This window comes from Gossypium hirsutum, chromosome A01 (genome assembly GCF_007990345.1).
Source record: "Gossypium hirsutum isolate 1008001.06 chromosome A01, Gossypium_hirsutum_v2.1, whole genome shotgun sequence".
Lineage (NCBI taxonomy): Eukaryota > Viridiplantae > Streptophyta > Magnoliopsida > Malvales > Malvaceae > Gossypium > Gossypium hirsutum.
The window spans coordinates 41,034,679-41,057,233 of NC_053424.1; the positions used below are offsets into that span (position 1 = coordinate 41,034,679).

Consider the following 22,555-nt stretch of genomic DNA (forward strand, 5'->3'; position numbering starts at 1 on the left):
TAGAACCCATTCTCTGGCATACTTACTCAACCGAACAAATTCCTGTTCATATTCGGATACAATCATGTTTCCCTGTTTGAGTTCTAAAAATTCTTTCTTTTTTTGGTCCATAAATCTCTGACTAACATATTTCTTCCTGAATTCAGCTTGGAAGAATTCCCATTTAACGTTCTCTCTCGGTACAACTGAAGTTATAGTATTCCACCAATGATAAGCTATATCCTTCAATAGAGATACTACAAATTTTAGACATTCAACAGGTGTACAGGATAATTCATCAAAAACCCAGATAGTATTTTCTAGCCAAAACTTAACCCTTTCTGAATCATCATCTGTGGTAGCTCTAAATTCTTCCGCCCCATGTTTGCGGATCTTATCTATTAGAGGCTTACCAATTCTAACAGGTTCAGCACCCTATGGTGCCTCAAGAACCGATTGAGGAACAAGTAGGGGAGGTCATTGTACAGTAGGTTTTGTTCTCAGATACTGGGTAAACCATTCATTCATCATTTGAAAGAAGGTTTGTTTTGCCTCCTCACTTCGACGCTCAGACATAGGCCTTTCACTACCAGACGCTGGCGAACTGAAGCTGAAGCAATGTTCTCAGCTTCCTCGAATTCAGCTCTAGCTCGGTTGGATGACATTACTATATGAAAATCACATTTAAAATGATCAGGAGTTATCACACTATCACAATTTATATAATAGCATGTATAGCTAAACTCGTTTTTGTTACGTCAAATCTGAGAATTGACTAAATCGTAGCTCTGATACCACTAAATGTAATACCCTTAATCTGAATTCGTCGTTAGAATAGGGTTTCAGAGCATTACTAAAACTTTCAAAACATTTTTCAAACAAATTATGTAAATTACTATTCATTAGCCAAGAACATTCAAAATGTCCCTTAATTGGACCTTCGAGACCCAATACGAGTATTAGAATCGAGTCAATACTTATTGGAAACTCTAAGAATTTTTAGCGACTATACAAAATTTTTCTAAGGTGCAGGGCTCACACGCTCGTGTGGTCTAAGGGACACGCCCGTGTGACCTTGGGACACACCCATGCGAGGGGCCATGTTCGACCCCATGTAACTCTCTGACTTGTGTACACGGCCATACCACACGCCCCTGTGTTAGGCCGAGTAGTTAATTAATTTAGTTCAAAATTAGGTGCAGGTTTTACACGGCTAAGACACACGCCCATGTTTTAGGCCGGGTAGAACACACGGCTAATACACACGCTCGTGTCTCTGCCCATGTGCTCAATTCTGAGCATTCTGTTTCTCAAAATTAAGGTGCAAGGGACACACGGCCTAACCACATGCCCATATTACCAGGCTGTGTGTCACACATGGTCTAGACACACTCCTGTGTGTTCGCCCGTATGGACAAAATGAAGCCACTTCTAACTTCATTTCTCACCCAAAATTTCACCCAAGACTGCACTTAAAATACACATCTAATACCAACCATTCCAAGCATTCAAATTAAACAATTTCATCATTCGTCTTGGCATACCATTACATGTATATGTGATTATAAACTTATCTTGGATTAACTTAGGCTAACATCATTTGATCACTTATACTTAACATATCACATATGAATATATCATAATAACCTACTTAATCATACCAAAATAATCCATTCCTAGCCATTCCAATGACTAGGTTATAAAACATCATTTTCATGCCACTAATGGCCAAGTTGTTCTATACATGCCATTATACCAAAATGATTTTACTAAGTATACCCAAAATGACTAGTTGATAGTGTAACGATGCTCCAGTGATCTCCAACCTTCACGAGCTTCCGAACACTATAAAACAGGGGAAAAGTAAACGGAGTAAGCGTTACATGCTTAGTAAGTTTGTATAACGGAAACTAAACTTACCAATCCCGTTATTAGATCTAAGCATACAATATCATGTTACCATCCATTAGCAACATTTCCTAAACACATGCATTCGACCAAACACATTAGTCACTAAAATCTTCATAACAATCAAGTAAACAAAGATAATCTCATCATGCAATATTCTTTCAAGTCATTATCATTTCATCTCATAATTCTCATACCATGTCAAAAGTTTTATGTCCGTTGAATCATTGGAATTCCAATGGATGCTCAAGTAGTACACTCGAGGTGTAGGATTCTATAATTCGTCAATTCTTATTCAAGGGTACTCATTAGGGTGCTTACTTAAGGAACATACTCTTGAGCCACATATAGTATAACAGGATTACCAGTCCATGCTAAATCATTTACATAACATATGCTCAGGAGAATTCAATTAGGATTACCAGTCCAGGCTAAATCCTAATCGTAACGTATACTCGAGAGGTATTATGTCAGGATTACCCGTCCAAGCTAAATCCTTTCTATAAGAAGGTCAATAGGATTACTCGTCTGAGCTAAATTCCATTCACAATAAATGCAGGATCTTATTCGCTTTAAGAAAGTGCATATAATCATCGGAATCTAATATTCAATCGGGACTTAACCCCTTTTTCACCATTTCAAGCATGTATTAATTTTTTTATTATAGCATTCAAGTTATGTACATTAATATAAATCATATTCTGTAACATCCCACACCCGTGCCCCATGCCGGGTCAGAATATGAGGCATTCTTAACTTAAACTTATGCATATAGACATTTTCATAACACCAAAACATAGTTAAACTAAAACTTTTTCAATTTTATTTATAAACTCCTTAATAAGAGCCTAATAAGCCCAAAACATCCATTGGAACCCATTCAGAGCCCAAAACATCCATTGGAACCCATTCAGAAACAATCTGAGTCCTTTAAAGAACTCTAAAAATAACTCTTAAAATAGGGGCACACGCCAGTGTGGGAGGGGCAACACGCCCATGTGACATTTCAACACGGTCATGCTATTGGCCCGCGTGGCTCACACGGCCTAAGCAATATAGGGACACGCCCATGTCCTATACCCATGTGGAATTAATTCTAAATGCACACCTACAGGGGTTTTCACACAGCCTGGAACACGCCCGTGTCTCCGGCCCGTGTCCTTCACACGGCCATGACACGCCTGTGTCCTAGCCCGTATGCAAAAACTTAGACATTCTATTTTTTACGTCAGCAATCCTTAAGGGCCACACGGCCAAGGCACACGCCCGTGTGCTAGGCCGTGCCCTTCACACGGCTGATACACATAACCGTGTCTCTGCCCGTGTGTTTACTACCATGCATACTGACTTACAATTCTTACGTGCAGGGGACACACGGCCATATCACACGCCCATGTGGTGAACCGTGTGTCACACATGGCCTAGGCACACGCCCGTGTACCTACTCGTGTGGACTAAATAAGACTATTTACCAAGCTTTTTTGTCACCCTTACTTATGTAACCTGCACAAAAATCACTCTATACTAACATAAGGGCACATCACATAGCCAAAATGACCACAATGGACAACATTTCATTTATGCAATTTACTCATCCGTGAAAATATCATCTTCTATTTATAAATCAAAATGAGTATTGACCATCATCCATGGCCTTATACAAAATGACTATCATATTCATTATGTGAGCCAACACATTATGGCTAACAAACAAAACACTAAACAAAAACTCGAGTCCCTATACATGTTAGAAAACAAAACAATGAAACTAGCTATACCAAGGTTTTGAGTGATAGTGTGATCGAAGCTTTTGATGTAACTGGATCCCCGATGCTAGCTTGGCGGCACTATAAGGAAAGAAAAGAAATGAGGGTAAGCGTGGGAGCTTGTAAGGACATATATGTAAATAAAGTGTAATTATAAGAAAATCATATTCATCCAACGGTAGCTTGTCATGCTCAAAAGGTATAAATCAGTTAATGTATTTATCTTACTCTTCTTTTCATTCATGTATACTTAATACACCTAGTTCTTTACTCAAGTCCTAACCATGAGTTCGGTATACATACCTCATCAAAGTATTCACCAACTAAATCTTCGGGTTACCTGTTGAACTCTCAAAATACATATGGATACGTGCGAACTTTGTGTCTAAATGCCTTATAAGAAATCAGGGCTACCTCGTGCTATGAAACACTCACATTTGAGCTACTCACAGGCCTTTTTATCAAGTCAGGACCCGGACCCCATAACTATAATGTAACGTATGCTCATTGAACAACTCACGGGTCTATACACAAAGCCAATAGCCGGACCCACGTTACCTATAGCATTTATCTCATGAACTCAGATTCAACTCATGAGTTCAGACCACATAATTTCATAACATGCCCCTTTGTATCCTATACTATGTCTAAGGTTCAATGGGGCTTCATATCTAATCGAATAGCATCGCATTTACTCACACTGTAATTTACTCACATAACATGTCATTTAAACATTCATGGCAACAATTAGAATTTAGATACATAACAAAAATAAGCCAATTACACATGTATATTATTAAAATATACCAAAGTAAGCTTCAATAACACATTATTTACATATGTACTTACCTCGATACAAAATGATGAAGGCGAGCTTAATATTCGTAAACTTTGTTCTTACCCCGATCAAGACTAGAATCACATTTTTCTTAATCTAAATTAATAAAAATTCATTTATTTCATTAGCATATCAATTTAGACACCTGAAAGTTCATAACTGGGCAAAATGATTTGCCCCTAGACTTTCACAAAATGACCATTTTACCCCTATGCTCGAAAATAGATTTTTATCGAATTTCTTCATATTATAAACCTAGATGATTACTTTATATACTAGTAGCAATCCAAAAATCCCATTATTTTACACATTTATTATCAATTTTACAACTCATGCAAAATAGTCCCTATTAGGGTTTTCATGAGAAATCCCTTCACAAAAGTTATTTATTACTCACCAAAAGATCATATTCTTCCATAAAAATTTAGAAAACAACTTAAATGCTCCTTCAACCATGTAAAAACCCTAGACCTTCAACCATTTTGTAAAATAGTCTCCTCATTTAAAAGCTCTTGCTTCAAGGGGTCCAAAAATGTAAAAATCATTAAGAAAAGTCATGAAAACCACTTACTTGTGAAGGCTTAAAGTTTCTGAATTTTTCAAGCTTCAAAAATCCCTCTAAATGGCCAATTTTTGGTGGAAGAAGAAAGAGTGAAAAAAAATGAAACTTTTGTTGTTTATTTTATTCAAGCTAATCAAAATTGGTGACCAAACACCACCTAATTTTTACTTTCTCAAAAATGTCCCCTGTGGCTGGCCAACCTAAGTATTAGGAGGCTTAATTGCTATTTAAAGCCCCCAAATTAGCTTCTTTAGCTAATTGACACTCTTATCTAGCAAAATAGGACTTTTGCACTTTATGCAATTTAATTCTTTTTCACAATTAGGCAAGCAATCGCTAAAATTAATTCACTAAAATTTTCATGTACTTATCTAATCATGCTACAATACATAAAATGATATTTAAAATAATTTCCACGACCTCAATTTAGTGGTTCCGAAATCACTATTCCGACTAGCCCCAAAATCATGTTGTTACACATTCCATAAAACACAACATTCAATTAAACATATTTACATGCCCGATTAAGTTACACGAACTTACCTCGACACTTGTTCGCGCTAAAAATCTACTAATCCGAAACCTTTTCTTTTCATTGATCTAACCTCGAATTAGTGTTGTCCGGATCTATATAAATAAATTTAATCATCAATTTCACACATTTCATATTTAAATGGACTCAATTTATGTCCTAGGCAAAATTATCATTTTGCCCCTAACTTTTCCATAAATTCTAATTTCGTTCCCAGGCTCAGAAAATAAAACTTGTGCAATTTACTCCTTATTCCAAACCTAACCAAAATACCATTACAAATTTTAAAGCACTTCTATTCATAAAAATTCAAAATTTTTCTTCAATTTCACAAGTTTACATTTTAGTCCCTAAATCAAGTTTTCATCAAAAATCACTTTGTAAAAGTTGTTTATTTATCAACAACATTTCATTTTCTACCATAAATTTCTAATTTTCAGCATATACATCATTGACCCATTTTTCATACTTTGATAAATTTTCAAATTAATCCCTCAAATAGAGAGATTAAGTTATCCTGGTTTCAAAAATATCAAAATTACTAAAAATGAGACAAGAAAACTTACCCAATTAGGCCTTGAAAGTTTCCGCTCTCTCTCTCTCTCCTAGGGTTTCTATGTGTTTTTAGGTTGAAGATGATGAGAAAATAAGATGATATTTTCTTTTCATCTTTTAATTAATTAAGTATTTTGAAATTTCCAATTTAGTCCTTGCCCTTTCTCTATATTTTCATGGATGAGTCACCAAGAATCTACATATTTTTCTTTAATGGTCTAATTACTATATAAGGACCTCTATATTTGAATCTATAGCTATTTAATTCTTATAGCTACTAGAATTCAACTTTCGTATTTTATGCGATTTAGTCCTTCTCGTAATTAAACACTTAATCGATAAAATTTTCGTATCAAAATTTTCACACGACATGCCTATTATAATTTGGATCATATAATGAAATAAAAATAAACCTTATTTTTGGATCAGATTTGTGGTCTCGAAACCACTATTCCGATTTCATTGAAAAATAGGCTATAACAATTTGATTAAAGAATTTTCTTGAAAACTAATTTGAAAAATATAAGTGATTTTTGGAAAAATTAATTTTGTTCAAGTAAAATTAAATTAATCAAATTAATTAAAATTAATATGATATTTTTAGAAATTAATTTTCAAGTCAATAGGTAATTAAACTTGAAAATTGGATCTCAGATCGTAAATTGGGCCTGGGAGCCCAAAACTGAGGTTAAGACCAAAAAACTGGTCGAACCGGGCCTGGCATGTGAATCTGGGCCAATAATCCAACCGGTGGCAAGACCAGACTAGTCGGGCCGTCACTAGCCTAGACCAAACAGGCAGCAACCGAACAAACTCGGGTGTCGGCTACTGCGACAGCAGCATTCCGATGGCTAGCAAATGGTCGGCAACGGTAGGTCCTTGATGGTTAAGCAGTGGAAGAATTACACTCCTACTGAGACTCTACCAGGGAATTTGATTTCAGATTAACTATTCTAAAAAATATATTATTTTAATAGATTTAATATTAAATTTAATTTAATACTTATCTTAATACTATTTTATTAATTTAATATTAAAATAATTATCTTAATTTTAATTTAATGTTTATCTTATAGATAAATATTATATTTATTAAATTAATATAATAGTTATCATAAATATTAGATTAAATTTAATATTAAAGTGACTAAGTTTAATTATAATTGAACTATCTAAACTCTCTCTATATAAGAGAGCATTGGGTAATTATTTTTCACACGCTTAAATTAAAGAGAAAGTTGTAGAGAGAAAATTCTCTAAAGAGATTATTTCAGAAAATTTTTAGAGATATTTTTTTATTTGCAACTTGGCTTAAAATTTTAGAGAAATTACTCCGCTCGTAATTTTTGTGAAAAATTTTCTGATTTGAAGCGAACCCGCACTCGCCAGATGTGAACTTGAGTATAGCAGTGAAGACTACTCAGTCGAAGCGTTTATCTTAGACAAATCGAAAAGGTACAATTTTGATTAAATGTTTATTACTTTAAGTATCATAACCAAGTTCTTATTTTTTATAAAAAAAATTAGAACTTTTGTTTTTCTTTAAATTCATTTTCCGCTTCATTTTCCAAACCTGATTTTCTAACATAAAGTGTTATAGTTCGGCAGAAAAGGCATGCTCGATCCAAGGTTTATAAGACCGTATGAAATTATCTAGAGTATTAGTTCAGTGGCTTACAAATTAATATTGCCCTTAGAACTTGAAAAGATTCACAATGTTTTTCGTTTTTTAATACTACGACGATATAGATGGGACCCTTCCCATGCGATTACTCCTGACAAGATAGAATTATAGCTTGACTTGTCGTATTTAGAAAAACTAGTCAAGATTCTAGCTCGAGAAAAAGAATTATGAAATAAACGAGTACCGTTAGTGAAAATTTTGTGGCATCGACATGATACTGAGAAAGATAAGTGAGAAACCAAAGAATCTATGAGATGAGTACCCGAATCTGTTCACAGGTAAAAATTTCAATGACAAAATTTCCTAAGGATAGAGTTGTAACATTCTATTTTTCAGTAGTATCAAAAACAGTGATTTCGAGACCCCAATTCCAACGAGTGAGTTCGTAAATATTACAATTTAATATTGACGAGTCAATTATAGTGTTATATTGAATTTTAATTTGATAAATTTACTAATTGAGTAGTTAGCTAAAGTACAAGTTGTTCGACCCTAAAGTTAGTGGTTCTGAAAATCGAGATATCATTTTCGCAAATTGAGTCATAAATATTTTTATTAAATATTTATAAAATTATTGTATAAGTGAATTGAATTTTGGTCCGAAAATTTTAGTGATCAGATGGTTATTTCGGGAATTAAAACTAGATCGTACAAAATTATAAAAATTAATCACTATTGAATTTTTTTAGTTACAAGGTTTAATTAATAATTGTTCAAGACCTAAGTGATAATTAGACCACTTTGATAGGGTCATGGACGGTTGGTGCATTGTTTAAAGTAATTATATGTTGAAATTAGATTAACTTTTTTTAAAAAAATTAGGGGAAAATGTGTTAAAAAAATAAAAACAATTGTCATCTTCCACCATTTCTTCCTTCCACCGTTTGAACCAAGAAAAAAAAAATAAGAGAGAGCAACCATTGTTGAATGCTCCAACTTTGGCTTTGTATGGTAAGTCCTCTTAGATATGTTTTTCATATTTTTTATGTTTTTGATACCGTTGTAATTCGATTTAACTAAATTGTATTTCCATTTTCAAAACTGTTAAAATTTTGAAATGTTTCATTGATGGTTTTTATTTTTATTTTTATGTTAAATATCTTTATTGTAAGCTTAGATTTGATTGTGAGCTAAATTGTAAAATAAAATTTATTAGTTTTGAGTTTAGGGACTAAAATATAAATATGTTAAATTTGATACAAAATTTCTACAATTATGATTTCTTGAGAGTTATAAAAGGGTGGAATTGAAATTGGATTGAAAAACGGGATTAAAAGTGAAAGATATGATAGTTTCGGTTTTATAGACTAAATTGACTAAAATGAAAAACTTTAGGAAAATTGTGAAAAATGAAATTAAGTTGATAAGTACATCGAATAATATGTTTTAAGGTAATGGACACTGATAATTTGAAACGAATTACCGTATAAATCAATATTTGAACCAACTAGTAGATAATTGGGAAAAAATTACAAATTAGTCCTTAACACTACAATTGTCTCTAATCTTACCTATATAGCTATATACAATTATGTAATGTTTGTGAAATGTGAAATTATAATATTTGAATGTATTTTGAAATGGTTATAGATTGGTACAAATTGTAAAGAATTGTTCTAATATATGTATTGAGTCCGAATAAACTTAGGATAAAATTCAAATGACATGCCAATATGAATAGTTACGTACTTGTACGAGTTTGCATTTCAGTGCCACTATTTACACTTTGATACATACTGATTCGTACTTCGATACCTCAATACTTCGATGCCCACTTAATTAGTCATCTTGTAGACTAAAATATGTCAATCTCCAGCTGGTCGAATACTTCATGGCTTTCTCAAATTCGATTTAGATAAGACATTAATTTCCCGTGACAAAGTAAAACATCATGACTTAATTCTATGGTCTTAAAAGAGTTGAATTTTTTAATGCAATATATTTATTTATATATATATGTATAAGTGGATCTTTACATGCTTTGGAGGATTAAGATGAAAGAATTCCAAAAATGACATCCAAATATCAGAGGTTCAACGTACCAAACAGAAGTTGAAGGCATTTGAACATCGAAGTTGACGATTCATAATAGCGTCCAAAGACAAACTTAAAATATTAAAACAAAGATCTAATAGCAGTAACCCATGAAAGTTCGAAAACCACATAGCTAATAATAATCCCAAATAAGCTTCCACACACATTATTTAAAGCCAAAAAAAGGCCACCAACAACGGCAAACAATCCTTACTTAGAAACCACCGCGAAGGCGAAGGACAAGATGCAGAGTAGACTCCTTTTGGATATTATAATCAGCCAATGTCCTGCCATCTTCAAGTTGCTTGCCAGCAAATATGAGCCTTTGCTGGTCTGGTGGGATCCCTTCCTTGTCTTGAATCTTTGCCTTAACATTGTCAATGGTGTCTGAACTTTCAACCTCTAGAGTGATAGTCTTTCCAGTAAGAGTCTTAACAAAGATCTGCATCCCACCACGCAGCCGCAACACCAAGTGAAGGGTAGACTCCTTTTGGATATTGTAGTCGGCCAATGTCCTACCATCTTCGAGCTGCTTGCCAGCAAAGATGAGCCTTTGCTGGTCTGGGGGGATACCCTCCTTGTCTTGGATCTTTGCCTTCACATTGTCAATGGTATCGGAACTTTCAACCTCCAAAGTGATGGTCTTTCCGGTAAGAGTCTTTACAAAGATCTGCATACCACCACGAAGGCGGAGAACCAAATGGAGAGTAGACTCCTTCTGGATATTATAATCGGCAAGAGTCCTTCCATCTTCAAGTTGTTTTCCAGCAAAAATCAATCTTTGTTGGTCTGGTGGGATTCCTTCTTTGTCCTGAATCTTGGCTTTCACATTATCAATGGTATCCGAACTCTCCACCTCCAAGGTAATTGTCTTTCCAGTGAGAGTTTTGACAAAGATTTGCATGCCACCTCGAAGACGAAGTACTAGGTGGAGGGTGGACTCTTTTTGGATATTGTAATCAGCTAAGGTGCGACCATCTTCAAGCTGCTTTCCAGCAAAGATAAGCCTCTGCTGATCTGGTGGGATCCCTTCCTTGTCTTGGATCTTTGCCTTTACATTATCTATTGTGTCAGAGCTTTCAACCTCCAAGGTAATTGTCTTTCCAGTGAGAGTCTTGACAAAGATTTGCATGCCGCCACGAAGTCGAAGAACCAAGTGAAGGGTGGATTCTTTCTGAATGTTGTAGTCGGCTAGCGTGCGGCCATCCTCAAGTTGTTTGCCAGCAAAGATAAGCCTCTGCTGATCCGGTGGGATCCCTTCCTTATCTTGGATCTTAGCCTTCACATTATCAATGGTGTCTGAACTCTCCACCTCGAGGGTGATGGTCTTGCCAGTGAGGGTTTTAACAAAGATTTGCATCTATTGAATCAAAAGATCAAAAACAAATTAGTATCTCAATTATCAAGAGTTCAGAAAATTAGCAGAAAAACAAAGTCATAAACAATAAGTTAGAATCCAAGGCCGTCATTTATATATCAATTATTATATTTTAGCAAATTTAAAACCTGGAAATAAAATCTGCAAGAATACCATCACAAGAGATGCCCTTTTTAAAATCAAAGAAAACCAAGAAAATCAAAATTCTCAAAACAAATAGAAAGCATAGACAAAAATTTCAAGAGCCTAAACAAATCTACCAATTTAAAATCCCAAGAACACACATCAACAAATTTAAGAATGTCAAATATTTACAACTGAATCTCAATAAACAAAGATGGTCCATTAACAGATCCACTAATAATTTAACTATTTTCAAGGAAGATATTCAACATGATTAACCAAGATCCGATTAGTTAAATTAAAAAAAAAACCCTTATACGTATAAGCAATCAAATTATGAGAAGATCTATCAAAATTAAAGCAAAAAGGACTGAAAACTCATTCAAGATCCACCAACAATTCAAGATAATGAGATAACAAACAAGATACGATTTTAAAAGAAAAAAGCCCATAATAATACATAAAAGCAATAAAATTGTTAATTAAGATTGAAAAATTGAAATATAAAACAACTATGAGTTACCTTGTCAGAGTAATTGGAAAACGATTCGAAGTGTTTGAAGACGGAAGAGTCTGCCGGTGAATAGATTGGGAGATTTACGCCTTTCTTATAGGTGGAATTTGCCGACTTTACGACAATATTGCCAATAGTATAACCAATCAGTTCTTGCCACATTTATTTCTACCGAAAGCCCACGCTGAGTTTGTTTTTCATTCGATAAATATGGAAAATAATAAAGAAAGTAAATAGCAAAAACTTAAATATAGGCAATTATCTGGTTAAAATGTGTTATAGGTCCATTTACTCTTCACATCTTTAGAATTTAGTCCTTATCTTTTTATTTTTAGGAATTTAGTCCCTCTATTTTCCTTATTTCACAATTTTAGTCTAATTATTAACAATGTCAAATTATTTTGTTAACAATAACATTGTAGTGAACCTAAATTTAACAAAGTAATCTTAACAATCTTAATAATTAGACCTAAATTTTGAAAGTAAAAATTAAAATGACTAAATTCCTAGAACTAAAAGTATAGGGATTAAATTTAAAATTTATGAAAAACATAGAAACTTATGACATATTTTAACCGCATTATCTAAAACTCTATGCTATATATAGCTCCCATGTGACTATAGGTTCCTTTGGGTTAATATGAAAATTTGTCACTATATTCCATTTTCAATGATATTTTTCATTTTCCTTATGCACTATAGATAAATTTACCACAATACTTTAATTTTATGTTGAATTTTGTTGTTTTACTTTCATTTGATTGAAATTTGCCATTAAAGTTAATTTTTTATTCAATTTTAATTCAAAATAATTTTAAGACAAAATTTAATATTTTTTATATTTTAATTTAATATTTAAAAATATAAATTAATATAATATAATATTAATATTAAATAAAAGTTAAATTAGTTTTAGCTATAAAAATAAAAAATTAGATTTACCTACAAAAATAAAAAATTTGAAAAAAATTCTTATTAAATTATATTTTCAAATTATCAAAATTAATATTGAGTGATAAAATTTAATTAAAAAAAGTTGGTAGAAAATTTTTATAAAATTCTAAGCTTAATAGTAAATTTCAATCACCTAAGAGTTGAATGGCAAATTTATTCATATTTAAAATTTAAATAAAAGTGATTATTTTATTAAAAACCAACTCGAACTGAAGTATTTGGACGATTTATAGAATACAAGTTTAAAAATTGCGGTTACCTAAAACTGAATTGAATTTTATTTTTATTTAATATATAATTAAATTTATTTTTATGATATAAAAATAAATACTTTATATTTTAAATAGTGAAAATAATTTAAAAGTTCTTCAAAAAAAATTTTTTAGAAGTATTTATGAAAAAGACTCTGAAAATTTATAAATTAATAATTAAAAGCCTTAAAAAGATTATTTTATCAAAATAAGTCTAAAAATCCAAAACAAAAAATTAATATGAAAAAACTGAGAATCAAATCAAGCCGAACCGATTTATGATAGACACTTTAAAAAATCCAAAAAAAAAAAACAGCTGAACTGACATTACCACTAGATAATATGGATATCACATACATATAATAATTATATGTTATAATTTACTATCATAAAAGGGTAACCCAAATTTAAAATGATCTAATATGGTTAAGGTTTATTGAGCTTCAATTATTATTAAAGTATGGGTTAAATATATATAGATACTCTAATAACCAATTTCTAATTGATGATAAACTAATTAGAAATCAAGGTTATTTTGAAAAGAGAGAGTCACTGTAATGGTCTGATTTTTAGTGGTACCGAAAAAGGTGGTTTTAGAACCTTATTTTCGTAAATCGAGTCAATAATTATTAAAAATTAATATTTACGAGGATAAAATAAAAAATATATTAAAATTTGTCTAGTAATTTTGCTGAATTAATAGTTAATTAAAGCTCAGAGACTAAATCATAAAGTGCAATTATTATAGAATTTTAATTGACCAAAGGCTTGAAGACTTAAAGTGCAATTAGTCAAAGGTTCAAAATGAAAACTAAACCATTTTAAAATTAGAGTTAGTGGATGATGATGCCATCTCATTAAATTAAACTAATAATTAGATTAATGTAAGTAAACCATGATTAAACCAAATTAAACGAGATTAATTAAACCATAATCCAACTATATATTAAGTTAGTGAAGAAAAATGTAAAAGCCATTTTTCATCTTCATTTGCTTGTCGAAACTTGAAGAAGAAAACCTAAGGAAACTTCATGTAACACCCGTTACCCGTGCCCTAGACCGGGACAAAGTACGAGGCGTTACCAGACATATACTCGGACACTTTCAGAAAATACGGGTTATAAAATTTTATTTTAATTTAAAACCAAACAAGCAACGTCACAGTGTCCCTATTATGGGCCTACGAGACCCAAAACATGCATTAAGGATAGTCCGAGACTAAACCGAGAACTTAAGAAAATCTTAGGAAAATTTCTAGGTTTAAGCCTCACATGCCCATGTGGAGGCAATGCACACGTCCGTGTCCCTTACCCGTGTGGAATTAATTGAATTTATTTCCCATTTCAAATCTACAAAGGTTTTCACACGGCCGAGAACACACCCGTATCCTTGGGCCGTGTCCCTTACACAGCCTAGACATACCCGTGTGGTCGCCCGTGTCCAAAAACCCGGACATTCTGTTTATGACGTCATCATTCATTTTGAGGCACATGGCTAAGGCACACACCCGTGTGCTAGGTCGTGTCCTCCATACGGTTGAGACACACGGCCATGTCTCTGCCCGTGTGTTTACTACCATGCAAATTGACCCAAAATTTTAAGTGCAAGGGATACACGGCCAGGCAACACACCCATAGGGGCTGACCGTGTGTCACACACGGCCTAGACACATGCTTGTGTGTCTAGCCGTGTGGACCTTTTTAGGGCTATTTTCCAAGCCTTTGGTCACCCTCTAACATCCATACACATTTAAAGATTTCAAGGGTATTTAACATGGCTTAATTATACTCTTAAGCAACCTTAGCATAACTCATTGCACTTTAACCTCATCTCATCGGTTTAGTACATGCTACATTATCCTTTTTGTATTAAAGATTACTATACCATCAAACACATTTAGACTTGCTCATTTTAAAACTCATTGCCAATTATGACCTAGCTATCTCCAAGTGATTTGGATACATTCCACTTGTCTATTCATGATATACGACATTTAACCATCTAATGAATATTTAAACACCAACATGCACCATTAGTAAGTTACAACCTACATCAAAATGAGCCATGTCTTATGGCCGTATACAAAATGAATAGGTATATCATTCAAGCCCTTACATTGGTTAGCCAAATGACTCATATAACAAAATAACCAAAAATCCTATACATGTCATTAAACAAAATGTAAGTATGTATATACCAAAGCAGGACAAGTTGATAGTGTGTTGATTCTCCAACCGTCTTCCAATCTTCACGAGTCCACGAGCTCTATAAGACAAGGAAAAGAGAAGGGGGTAAGCATTTATATGCTTAGTAAGTCCAAATAACTGGAAAGTAAACTTACCGGTTAATTAGCATACAACCATATTTAGGTAATAATTTCATCAAGCATGAAACAGTTTCCCTATCACATGCACTCAGTCATCAAGTTAGTCTCATAACAATACATCATGTCATTAGTCTTAGATGAGCTCATCAATTCAATATTCCCATTCTTTATTTTAGCATGTTAATTCCCGTTGAATTTCTATAAAATCTCGATGGATTACCATTTACCGTCAAATCATACAAGTGATCATCTCAAGTATGTACTCCCGTAAACCTTACATCTTATGGCGGGATTACTAGTCCAAGCTAAATCCCACGTAGTAATAACTCATAGAGTAATGTCGGGATTACCAGTCCATGCTAAATCCCTTTTTTAACGACAATTGCTCTCATAAGCTTGGATCTGAATTGTCAGTCCAGGTTAAATTCAGTCCTCAATCGGATTACTCGTCCGGGCTAAATCCTTAATGCACCATATTCTTTGGGGGCCTGATCACTCAAGGAACACCCGTCCGGGCTAGATCCTTTCTATTTTGAGATCATTGGATTACCTGTCCGGGCTAAATCCTTTTCTGCAACACATGCAGGATCTCGTATCATGCAAGCCATAATTTATCCATCGAATTTTCCCTTTCTATTTCAATCGGGATATTTCTCATCTTTCGTTTACACAAGCCCATTTCATGAATTATCATGCAATGAATATCTAAATTCTCATAATTTCAAGAACATGCATGTTTAAATATATTAAGAGTTTGCTTTGGGTTATACGAACTTACCTGGTAGTCGTTTTGAATTCGTGTCTCGGTTTTTCCGAAACCTTTCGTTTTCCACTGTCAACCTCCGGAATTGGTTCCTCAGGGTCTATATCAGTAAAAATAAATTATTAATACCTCACATTGTTCATTTTCGGCTTAAGACTCACCCTCGAACAAAATAACCAATTTGCCCCTAATCTTCCACACTTTTACAATTTAGTCCTAAGGCTCGTATAATGAAATGCATGAAATTTCTAAGTTACCCAAGCCTAGCCAAATATTTTTCTTGCCTATAGCAGCCCACATTTTCTTTCATTTCACATTTTCTACCCATTTTCTCGACTTTTACAAAATGGTCCCTTAAGCCATTTCCGTGAAAAACTATTTAGTAAAAGTTGTTTATTATCCTTTAAACTCTCATATTCCTCCATAAATCATCAAAACACAAACATCTCATGCATGGGAAAATTTTTGAATATGAACCCTAGCTTGAAATATGGGTAGAAATAGAGGATATAAAAAATACGAAGAACGTTAAAAACGGGGCTAGGGAGCACTTACTATTGAGCTTGAAAATGTTGAAAAACCTAGCTATGGAGACCCTTTAATTTTTGGCAGCCATGGAGAAGAAATGACTGAATTTTGCTTCCTTTTTCCCTTTTTATTAACTTTATTACCAAATGACCAAAATGCCATTCCTTACTAAACCTTCAAACTTTTCCATGCATGCCCATTTTTGTCCAAAAACTTAAAAATTTGACAAATTACTCTTTAAGGACCTCTAATTAACATTCCAAAGAAATTTCATACAAATTGCTTCTAGAACCCAAGTTTTGCAATTTATTCAATTTGGTCTTTAATTTCCAATTGGACATCTTCCACATAGAATTTCTTCATGAAGCTTTAACACATGCTTATTTTCATATCCTAGACCTCATAATGATCATAAAATAATTATTTTAAAATCGTATTTGTGGTCCTGAAACCACTATTCCGATTAGGCCCTAATTTGAGATGTTACACTTCATACATTTGTCCATAATTTTGTAAGTTAATTCAAGCATTTTTCTTGTAATTTTTATAGATTCTAGGTCATGTAAGCTTGATTTAGCTAGCTCATATACTAAATTATGAAAATGTTAAAGTTTTTGAAAGTTTCCATTGTTGATTTCTTAAAAAATTAGGCTTGAAATTGATAGATTTTAAGCTTAGAATATAAAAAAGGACTATATTGTAAAGTTAATTTAGCTTATCTGGTAACTTTATTACATTAGGGACCAAATTGAATAAATTTAAAAAATATTATGAAATTAAGTTAGAAATAGAAATTATAAGGTCACGACTCAGAATATTTGAAATCAAAATTTAATTTGAGGCTAAGAATTGAAAGTTATGACTATCTCGATTTTAGGGACTAAATTGAATAAAATATAAAATTTTGGGAATATTGAAAAATTGAGTTCATATAGATTCATACATACTAGGGCACAAAATAGAATATTTGGTATTGATTGATGATATCAAATGATTATTTAGATCAAGAATCGGGTCAAAGTGGAGTTGATTAGGGAAAAACAAAAATTGTGGATTAGCCCCTAAAGTATCCACTTTACGTATTTTGAACAGGTAAGTTCAAATAGGACTTACCACTCTATTTTATTTTATGTTTGAACTTATCTATATGTTAGATTTAAATAGAATTTAGTGAATTTGGCACATATGGTTTAAATTGGATTGGATTAAAAATATTGGCTATATATGAATTAGCACGGGAATACAAATATAAAAATTGAATGTTACAGGACTTGCAAATGAAATTTGTAACCTGGTACAAGTATTCGTAATGATATATATAAATGAGACTCGTTGAACTTAGTAAAGGCTAGAATACATATGGGTTATACGCGCATTTGATCAATGTGACACCCTAAACCCAGCTGGGACGGTTTGACCTAAATTTTGAGCGACACATTGTCACCGAGGTGACTCTCCAAAAAACTACCACAAATCACACCAACCATCCATACTCCCCATACATATACAGAAGATTTCATGCAAGCAATTAGTCTTAAGAGCATGCTTTTCTAAATCAAGCAATAAGTCATATAATAAGTGGAATAAGGCGTACCTGAATTTCGACAGGCTCTACTAACTGCAAAATGTCTCGTTAGTTCATATAAGCAGTATCATATAATTTAAGTAGTAGTTTCAACCAAACAAGCAAACACAAAGATTAAAAAGTTTAAAAAATTAAACAGTCCGAAAAGTCTATTTATAACCCCTGAAAAAAATTTATAAATTGTCCAGAACTATCTAAGTCCCATTCTAAGTCTCTAGCCCGGGAATGTCCCACATTTCCTTCTTGGGGTTTTATAAGCTCAATGCATATACTATATAAAGAAAGTTTGTGGATGGATCACTAAATTGCCATCCTCTTCGCTATTCCTTGCACTACTTATCTGAAAGGGAAAATAAAATAAAGGGATGAGCTTAGGAAAGCTCAGTGAATACACATTCGTACAGCACAAGAAAACACATCAATAATTCACATACTAAACAACTGACTTACAGGCAAATCACATATAACAGTTCGCACATAAACAGTTTTACATGTAATTAATTTGCATGCAATCAGTTCGCATGTCATTAATTCACATATAATCAACCCCGTTTAGTTTAATGATATATTGGCAATTCATGAAAAGGAAACATAATTGAATAATATACTCATTGGATAAACAGATCTCCCAAAACACACCCTAAGACTCATATAGTCACTCAAATCTCCATACAAGTGTAGCACAAATGCTTGCACTCTCCAAAAAACACACCCTTGCGATCCCCGATAAATGGAGCATTGCTCGACATTCCCTTATTTCTCCATCGAATCACCGAGCCACAATGCCCTATCACATAATATGGGTGAGCACTCACAATCTTATGGCATGCCAACTATATTCAATGGTTCCAAAAATTCACAATGCCAACATATCACAGTAATACACATTTACAGATCACGTCACTTTAGGCTCACAATTTTAACAGAGCTAACAGTACCACAACACGTCATAATATAGTTCACAAATCATTAAGCTCACATATACAAAATATCAAGTATAAAATAGTAGGGTTCACATATGACATATGTTTGCATGAAACATGGGTTTTCATAATATTATAGGTACACATAACATAGTAGATTTAAAGTTCACACACTATCTGTATACATTTATATATTAAATAATACAAGAACCCATTTAGTGCAAATATATGTATATATATTATTTATAAAGAAACTTGTGCATGCATTTATTATACAAAACCCTTTTACATCATGATTATCTATTCTATAAGTATGCGTACACATTTAGCTAAATAATTTACATATATATTATTTATAATAAAACCACCGCTTGCATTTATAATATATGGCAGAACCCCTTTTTCAACATGTATAAATATTATATAAATTAAAACCCACAACACCTATATATATAATATATATTATAGTTCGCACCAATTATATCACAAAGCTTTAAACATGGAGCTCGCGCTCACCTATAGGCTCGCACAATTTAAAAGCATGGTTTACATATCACAACTCAAAGCTCACATCAAATTACAACAGGGTTCGCATGAAAATATAACAAGGCTCATATGTACATGTTAGGGTTCACACGTCTTACTTGACTTCCAGTTGTGCGCGACCTCATTTTCAAGTGCAGTACATAGAATACTCACCTTAGTTCACTACAACATAAACTACGTGACCTTCTACTTGCCTTTTTCTCTACTCGTCGATGCTCCACCAGTGTTCTCAACTTCACACAAAAACATACACATTTCTTACCATTGGAAATAGTTTAACACTTAATCTACTCAACTACAACTCATGACCTATGCAATCTCTACTGGACTCACACAATATATTTACTTAACCTATTTACTATCTCTTAACCTTCCTACCTCACAGGTATTAACAAATCTAATTTTACTAAGTGTGATCTAACTCAACTCTTATCTTTCAAAACGGTTATTGTTCATCATATTCCTCAAAAACACAGTCAAACAGTTTATGCATTTTCTAGAAAAATGTTGTTAAACCTAATCGTAAAACCTCTTGATCTCTTCAAAACTTATTGAAAATCATTCGAAAATCATTTTAAAGAACATGTATGAGCTTCATCAACCTTGATCTAGCACTTCTATTTCAAGTTTAGCTCATTCTAAGATAAGAGATACTTAAGACTCTTGTGATCGGTGTAGATAACACACCTCTCACCTAATAGTACTAGAAAGAACATATGTTTTCTCCCTACTTATTGATTAATTTGACCCAATTTATTTATTTTTAGCACATATTTTAGCATTTTCAGTTCAGTAAATTGCATTTTATAACTTAGTAGATCTTAGCCTATTTATCCTTAATTTTGTCATATTTTGGTACCGATGTCGCTGCATGAGTATTTCCAGATTGCACCCAGAATTGTTGTTGCACCTGACAGCTGTCCGGATAAGAACAAAAATGTGTGAGCTGTCCAGTCTAGTATAACCAACTTGTATGTATAGAGGTAGCATGATTCTGATGAAAAAACACCTGTGTTATTTGGAAGAATATAAATATTCACATGAAAAGGAAAAAAAAGGGAGGCTTTTTGGGGGTATTATCTTCTTCAACCTATCTGTTGAAGCTTTTCAGCTATGGCGGCTTAAGTCTTCTACTGGTGAACCAATGTGAAAGGGACACAGACAACTACTTTCACAATTTATCTTGTTTCATCTATTTATTGCAATGACATTGATAGACAAAAGACAACCATCCTCATGGGATCGATATCTGATAGACTCATATCTGTCTACTATACTTGTGACGGCCCAAAGTTGACCCTAGTCGAAAAGTGGTTTCGGGACCACGAAACCGAGTCTTATAAATAATTAAAAATTATATTCTGTGTTTATGATGTGAGTAATTGCATGTGTGAAAGTTTCATGCATTAATTTGATCATCTTTATGTGAATTTTTTTTTATATGGACTTATATGAAACTTTGTTGGAAAGTGAGAGGCTAATTTACAATGGTCTAATAGTACATGCATTGAAAGGAGTGGTTTTGCATGTCAATTTACCCATGTTAAATATAGTGGCCGGCCAAGGAAAGAATATGCTCCACTAATTCAAAAATTAAAATAATTTTGTATTAACAAATGATTTAATAATTGAAATAAAAGGAATTAAATAAAAGAGAAGAAGGAGGATGGTGTTCATCTTCTTCTCATACCTCCCTCAAGCCGAAACAAGGAGAAAAAAAGGAAGGGGAAAACTTACCTAGAGCAATTCGGCATTCATCTTTAGCTATTAGGAGGTAAGCTTTGAATTTGTTGATTTGGCTTTATAATATGCTAAGTTAAATGGTGGATGCACTCTTGGTAATGTCAAGAAAGTTGAGATTTCTTATGGTGAATTGAGCAATATGCCAAATGATTAAGTGTTGGAATTAGGGGTTATTTCATGTTGTATGGAACAATGGGAGAGTGACTAGAATGGGGTAAAGATTTTTGGATGAGTGGCTTAGAGGAGCCTAGTACATTCGGTCAAAGATTGAGCCTATTTAGAATGTAAATTTCTTCCTCTATGATTATGTTCCTTGCATGTTAAATGGTTCTTGATAGGACCAAAGGATTGATCAATAGGCATTAAAAGGCTAAATGTGTGAATTTAAGGTATAAGAACCTATAGGTAATTACCTAGGTAATGTTGGAAATTAATGTAGTGTATTCGGCCATGTAGAGTATATCCTAGAGATATTATGTTTAATTCTCTATAATCGGCTAAATGAGTGATAATGGGATTATAATGTTGAATTGAATTATATGTATAAGTGGTTAGCAAAGTGATTAAACTACCGAATTTAATTAGCAAATGTGTTCTAAGCTTGATGAATTTTGAGATGCGATTGGGAGTAAATTTGTCATGAGCATACTTTGTTAATAATAAATATGATAAATGTATATATATATAGCTGAATGTGATATGTGTGAATTATATGTTAAATCAAGGCTTGGTAAGCTAGCTATTAAGGTGAAATGCTAATGTTAGTATTTGATTTGGTGATAATCTGTTTGGGGACAGCAGCAGTAAGGTGATTTTGGAAAATCGCCATAAATTATAGGAGTTGAATTAGAAGCTGAGTGAATTATGTCATTAAAGCTTGAAGAGTCTATTTTCTTACAAAAGAAACTATAAAAACAAAAGAGTTACCGATCTTGAGATATTTGAAGCATTGTGGGGCTGAGTCATAATGACTGCTGGATTCCCTGTTCTGTTTTTAGAAAATCATTATAAATTGTACAAAAATTATTATGAGATAAAATTTATATGCTTAGACTCCTTAATG

At 32.9% G+C, this 22,555-nt stretch overlaps 1 protein-coding gene across 1 annotated transcript; it reads right to left on the reverse strand.

Moving 5' to 3' along the window:
* Positions 1–9,876: 9,876 nt before the first annotated feature.
* Positions 9,877–12,095, reverse strand: LOC107918137 (polyubiquitin). Its single transcript, XM_016847668.2, has 2 exons — positions 11,883–12,095; positions 9,877–11,218 (listed from the first exon to the last, which is right to left on the reverse strand). Exons 1-2 carry the CDS (start codon positions 12,033–12,035, stop codon positions 10,073–10,075), a joined length of 1,299 nt encoding a protein of 432 aa, XP_016703157.1. The 5' UTR covers positions 12,036–12,095; the 3' UTR covers positions 9,877–10,072.
* Positions 12,096–22,555: the final 10,460 nt, after the last annotated feature.